This window comes from Procambarus clarkii, chromosome 47 (genome assembly GCF_040958095.1).
Source record: "Procambarus clarkii isolate CNS0578487 chromosome 47, FALCON_Pclarkii_2.0, whole genome shotgun sequence".
In the NCBI taxonomy this organism is placed as follows: Eukaryota; Metazoa; Arthropoda; class Malacostraca; order Decapoda; family Cambaridae; genus Procambarus; species Procambarus clarkii.
Window position 1 is genome coordinate 18,124,090 of NC_091196.1, and position 6,598 is coordinate 18,130,687.

The 6,598-nt window shown below is 49.9% G+C and overlaps 1 protein-coding gene across 1 annotated transcript; it reads left to right on the forward strand.

The window, feature by feature from the left end:
• Nucleotides 1–341: 341 nt before the first annotated feature.
• LOC138350861 (PWWP domain-containing DNA repair factor 4-like) lies at nucleotides 342–5,027 on the forward strand. Its single transcript, XM_069302306.1, has 2 exons — nucleotides 342–559; nucleotides 3,911–5,027. Exons 1-2 carry the CDS (start codon nucleotides 342–344, stop codon nucleotides 5,025–5,027), a joined length of 1,335 nt encoding a protein of 444 aa, XP_069158407.1.
• The last annotated feature ends 1,571 nt before the right edge of the window (nucleotides 5,028–6,598 follow it).

A 6,598-nucleotide genomic window follows, 5' to 3' on the forward strand; every position in this document is an offset into this window, starting at 1 on the left:
CATAGCACTTCTTACCTTGAGCGGGACAAGCATCGCCTTGGTGTGGATAGTCTCCTCCACAATTGTGACATTTTGTGTTGACACCCTCTGATGTGGGTCGTGTTCCTTGACTACAGTTGTGATGTAGTTCTCGGCTCAAATTGCTGTTGGGTTTGCCATGATACCGCCTATGATCATGGTGTCCTCCCTGAACCTTACGTACCTCATCACTGTTAGTAACACTGGCAGAACCGTTGTTGGCCCTACACTCCATGACACGAGCATCACGTGCAGCACCAGTGTTGGCACTGTACTCCATGACACGAGCATCACGTGCAGCACCAGTGTTGGCACTGCACTCCATGACACGAGCATCACGTGCAGCACCAGTGTTGGCACTGTACTCCATGACACGAGCATTACGTGCAGCACCAGTGTTGGCACTGCACTTCATGACACGAGCATCACGCGCAGTACCAGTGTTGGCACTGCACTCCATGACACGAGCATCGCGTGCAGCACCAGTGTTGGCACTGTACTCCATGACACGAGCATCACGTGCAGCACCAGTGTTGGCACTGTACTCCATGACACGAGCATCACGTGCAGCACCAGTGTTGGCACTGCACTCCATGACACGAGCATCACGTGCAGCACCAGTGTTGGCACTACACTCCATGACACGTGCAGCATCTTCCATTCGACGAGCCATATCCAGTATCTTGGTAAGAGAACTTTCATCATCAACAAGTTCTAGAGCTCTTCGACGGAGACGTGTAGATGTGCAGGTTTCAGTTATTTGCTGTTTGATTTCTTTGTCAACATCAGCAAACTCACAATGGGCTGCTAAACCCTGCAGACGTGTGTGGTATTGATCCACGGTTTCATCAGAGTTGTTTGGCTCTCCTGAAATGCATAATTTCCATAGCAGTGTTTTGTCTAGGTTTGAAATGTTTAGTTAATTTGGTTTTAGCAATGTCATAACCTTTGTCACCACCAGTGTCTTTCAGTGTGTCAAAGATGTCACAAACTCTATCACCTGCATAATGAGGTAGAAAGGCACGCTTTCTTTCAGCCCTTTTGATGTCTGAAACTATTAACAAAGTATCAAACCTTTTAAGTCATTTGGTCCACTTAGTGTGACAGGTTTGTCTGGTCACAGTAAGGATCAAATGCAGGAAACTGAGGTATATTTGCCATTTTTACTGAATAAATGTAAACTTATCACTTCAATGTTCCTCAGAATACTAAACACCTACTGCACTGTGTATGTTAATTAAGAATTCAGTGTACTGTAATTACTTTAATTTTGCAAAGCACACAAACATTTTAATGCAACAGTTTACAAGAGTGCACAACACAGCAGCAACTGACCTCTTACCTAACCTTGTGTATATGTGGTGGTGGTCCAACTCTCCGCTGCACAGTAGTTGTCACCAATGTTGTTTGAGGAGTTTTCAGCACTGTCAACACAGCAGACAGTTCGCAGCATGAAGAATTGAAGAAATCTTACATCATGTTATACACATAGTTTGCTACATTATATCTTGTAATAATCCTCAAATTATGCTAAAAATGTACCAGTAGATAACCCTTAAATTTACTTTAATGTACCGTCTTCTTTTCTATCAAATTTCTTATACAATGTATTTTTTTATACCTTCTTACAATGTATTTTTTATACTTTCTTATAATGTACCTGTATTTTTTTTTAATTTTGCTAGAAATTACCTTCTTAAAATTATATATTAGATTAAGGATCTGCCCGACACGCTATGCGTGCTAGTGACTTTACAAGAATGTAAAACCTCAAATCTTTGCACTCTCATAAACCCAATGTACTTTCTTGTATATAAATAAATAAATAAATAAATTGTGTAGTACAGAGCGTCGTTTTGTACACAAAACATCGCTTTTGTACACAGCATGGGAAGATATCACACAGCTTCCGATTGTAACCTATCCACCGCTGCCCATTGGATGGGGGGCGGTGTGCAGGACAAACATATCAATTGTGACACTAGCTCTCCACATATGTCAGTTGCTTAATTTAGAAACTGTACTTGTGGTCGATCTCGAATCCATTGATGATGTGACGACTCATACTGAATTTTGTAACTAACTCATCAAGATTGTAACTTGCTTAGCTAAAAGAATTGTGGGACCATACAATGCACCATACACAGCATTGGTATGGTGCTCACAGACAGCACACTTTCTCCTCCTCTGGGGCGAGACAACATGTTTCTTCCTTGTGTTTTGAGCAAGACGAATAACTGCGTTCACTGTTTATCCTCGTCGCCAGTGTGGTATTCTGTGCTGCTGTTGCGGAAGTCTTGGCTGTAGGGTTGATATAAAGCCATTGTTTCGTTACAGACTTCAATACTTATTATGATGATACATGACCGGCAGCCAAGCATCAATAAATCCTCCTGCTGGCGATCAGTCACAATAACGTGGCAGAAGTATGTTGACCAGACCACACACTAGAAGGTGAAGGGACGACGACGTTTCGGTCCGTCCTGGCCCATTCTCGAGTCGATTCTCAAATCGACTTGAGAATGGTTTAGGATGGACCGAAACGTCGTCGTCCCTTCACCTTCTAGTGTGTGGTCTGGTCAACATGAATCCTCCTCTAACACTTGGCGGCCTCCTCCACACCTGGCGGCCTCCTCCACACCTGGCGGCCTTCTCCATACCTAGCGGCCTCCTCCACACCTGGCGGCCTCCTCCACACCAGGCGGCCTCCTCCTAACCTGGCGGCCTCCTCCATACCTAGCGGCCTCCTCCACACCTGGCGGCCTCCTCCACACCTGGCGGCCTCTGTGGGAACCGACCTGTGAGATTTATATTTATTTAATTTATATGAATTTATATAGAATTTATATTTACGTTAATTTATATACTTCGATAGCAATTTGTATGATAATGAGTGGACTGTATTTCTGCAATAATCTCATAATCTCACAAATCGATCCTCTACACATTAGGGGGGGTTTATTAGTTTATATATATGCAGCCAATCAAACTACAGTAACTACATACATTGAAAAGGTTCCTTATCTTATAGTACAGCAGGTTAGTCCACCAGGTATAACTAGGGTGTAGACACCAAATTATCCTCTTTGAGGTAGCTTCCATATCACCCAGTAACTGGTGCACAAATCTTGCTTCCTCGTCTTGACCTGTCAAAAGTGCGCTAGCTGTGAAGCCAGAATCCTATATATGACAAGCTATATCAGAGAAAACACTATACAGTACATGGAACATTGAAGACCTGGCTTAATTACCTTTAGTTTGAGGCTTCCACGTGATCTAACCGGGTCACCCTATATCCTGACATTAATGGCCATAAATGAATGATAAACGGGTTTCGGATAGACACTTAACTTGAATTTGTAGACAGCGTGTTGACAATGGTACACCTTTGGTTTCCATAACACTACGTCCAAGTAAATTTAACAGGAGCTGAATTTGCTCCCGTGTGAGCCTCTGGTCTCGTATAAACAATGGCTGTTTAACACTCCATACTATTGACGTTACTGGCCGACATTGTCCAGATATGATAGGAGCCGTTTGCTCCACACGTCTCGGAGGTGACACAACAATGGCTCCCTCCTTCCTCCCTCTGACGCCTGGCTTACATTGTCCACATTTCAGAAAGTGATAGAAGGGTCACATTTACTCTACTTTAATATTGATAATTAAGTTAATTTATATAAGATGTTTTTATGATGGTAAAGTCCAAAGACTAATGTATTTAAGAATAATTCCCACCATAATAGGTGGAGAATATAATAGTATGTGGTGATGATATCCCGTTTTCTTTAGACGGTAATTCCACTACAAGTTACGTTTTCTATGGGTAACTTGTTTATACAATACAGCTATTATCTGTATGATTATTAAATGGTGTCGGATTTTCCGACAGCCTCCTCCACACCTGGCGGCCTCCTCCACACCTGGCGGCCTCCTCCACACCTGGCGGCCTCCTCCCCACCTGGCGGCCTCCTCCCCACCTGGCGGCCTCCTCCACACCTGGCGGCCTCCTCCACACCTGGCGGCCTCCTCCACACCTGGCGGCCTCCTCCACACCTGGCGACCTCCTCCACACCTGGCGGCCTCCTCCACACCTGGCGGCCTCCTCTGCACCTGGCGGCCTCCTCCACACCTGGCGGCCTCCTCCATACCTAGCGGCCTCCTCCACACCTGGCGGCCTCCTCCCCACCTGGCGGCCTCCTCCACACCTGGCGGCCTCCTCCACACTTGGCGGCCTCCTCCACACCTGGCGACCTCCTCCACACCTGGCGGCCTCCTCCACACCTGACGACCTCCTCCACACCTGGCGGCCTCCTCCACACCTGGCGGCCTCCTCCACACCTGGCGGCCTCCTCCACAACTGGCAGCCTCCTCCCCACCTGGCGGCTTCCTCCACACCTGGCGGCCTCCTCCACACCTGGTGGCCTCCTCCACACTTGGCGGCCTCCTCCACACCTGGCGGCCTCCTCCACACCTGGCGGCTTCCTCCACACTTGGCAGCCTCCTCCACACCTGGTGGCCTCCTCCACACTTGGCAGCCTCCTCCACACTTGGCGGTCTCCTCCACACCTGGCGGCCTCCTCCCCACCTGGCAGCCTCCTCCACACCTGGCGGCCTCCTCCACACCTGGCGGCCTTCTCCACACTTGGCGGTCTCCTCCCTACCTGGTGGCCTCCTCCACACCTGGCGGCCTTCTCCACACTTGGCGGCCTCCTCCCTACCTGGTGGCCGCCTCCACACCTGGCGACCTCTTCCACACCTGGCGGCCTTCTCCACACTTGGCGGTCTCCTCCCTACCTGGTGGCCTCCTCCACACCTGGCGGCCTCCTCCACACCTGGCGGCCTCCTCCACACTTGGCGGCCTCCTCCACACCTGGCGGCCTCCTCCACACCTGGCGGCCTCCTCCACACTTGGCGGCCTCCTCCACACCTGGCGGCCTCCTCCACACTTGGCGGCCTCCTCCACACTTGGCGGCCTCCTCACACCTGGCGGCCTCCTCCACACCTAGCGGCCTCCTCCACACCTGGCGGCCTCCTCCACACTTGGCGGCCTCCTCCACACCTGGCGGCCTCCTCCACACCTGGCGGCCTCCTCCACACCTGGTGGCCTCCTACACACCTGGTGACCTCCTGCACATCTGGTGGCCTCCTACACACCTGGTGGCCTCCTCCACACCTGGTGGCCTCCTGCACACCTGGCGGCCTCCTACACACCTGGCGGCCTCCTACACACCTGGTGACCTGCACACCTGGCGGCCTCCTACACACCTGGCGGCAGGGAAATACCTGCAAGTCATTCCAGGAAAATATTCCCCAAACTGGACTTACCAATAGTCTGGGAACTCCAAACGAGTTTCCTGGAAACTTCCCCAGATACGATAACGTCGGTGTGTGTGTGTGTACTCACCTAGTTGTGCTTGCGGGGGTGGAGCTCTACTCTTTCGGCCCGCCTCTCAACTGTTACTACTATTTTTTTCCACACCACACACACACACACATACACCCCAGGAAGCAGTCCGTGACAGCTAACACCCAGGTACCTATTTACTGCTAGGTAACAGGAGCATCAGGGTGAAAGAAACTCTGCCCATTGTTTCTCGCCGGCGCCGGGAATCGAACCCGGGACCACAGGATCACGCACCCAGCGTGCTATCCAGTCAGCCACCGGCCCGGTGTGTGTATTCACCTAGTGCTTGCGAGGGGTTGAGCTCTGCTCTATCGGCCCGCCTCTCAATTGTCAATCAACTGTTACTACCTACTATTTTTTTTCCTCACCACACACACACACACACACACACATAGGAAGCAACCCGTGACAGCTGAGTAACTCCCAAGTACCTATTTACTGCTAAGTAACAGAGCCATTATGGTGAAATAAACTCTGCCCATTGTTTCTCGCCGGCGCCGGGAATCGAACCCAGGACCACAGGATCACGTGTTCAGCATGCTGTTCGCTCAGCCACTGGCGTGTGTGTGTGGGTGTTCTCACCTATTTGTGTCTGCAGGATCGAGCATTGACTCTTGGATCCCGCCTTTCGAGCATCGTTTGTTTACAGCAATGCCTCCGGTCCTATTTCCCTATCATACCTAGTTTTAAAACTATGAATAGTATTTGCTTCCACAACTAAGTAAACAGAAGACAAGCAAAGAGAAAGATCAAGACAGGAAAGGGTGCGAGTCCGAGAGTCCAAATGCGTGGGCTCACCAGAATTCAGAAGAGACAGGGAAGAAGAGAGGATAAACGGCTCAAGAAGGCGACCTCGGGTGTTCGTCAGAACATCACCCCAAAGGGAATGACGACAATTGAAATCACCCAGCAGGAGCACAGGCTCCGGCAAGGAGTCCAGGAGGTGTTTCAGATCGGGAAGAGAAAGCGGGACACTCAGGGGAAGATAAATGGAACAAACTGTGTACCATTTCCCCAAACGATACGAGCAGCTGAACAATAGAGGCGCGAAGGAAAAAGTAAGGGGACAAAGGGAACATCAGAGCGAATCAAGAGAGCAGAAGAATTTGGAGCCCCAGCAACAGCTTGGGGAGGGGGGGGAGAGAGAGAGAGAAAGGAATAGCCACGAAAACG

Excerpts from the sequence above, each read along its gene's own strand:
- LOC138350861 (XM_069302306.1), top strand. The coding sequence starts at position 342 with ATGACACGAGCATCACGTGCAGCACCAGTGTTGGCACTGTACTCCATG. Across the intron at positions 560-3,910 it reads GCAGCACCAGTGTTGGCACT|CCTCCTCCACACCTGGCGGC; the intron begins GTACTCCATGAC and ends ATTTTCCGACAG.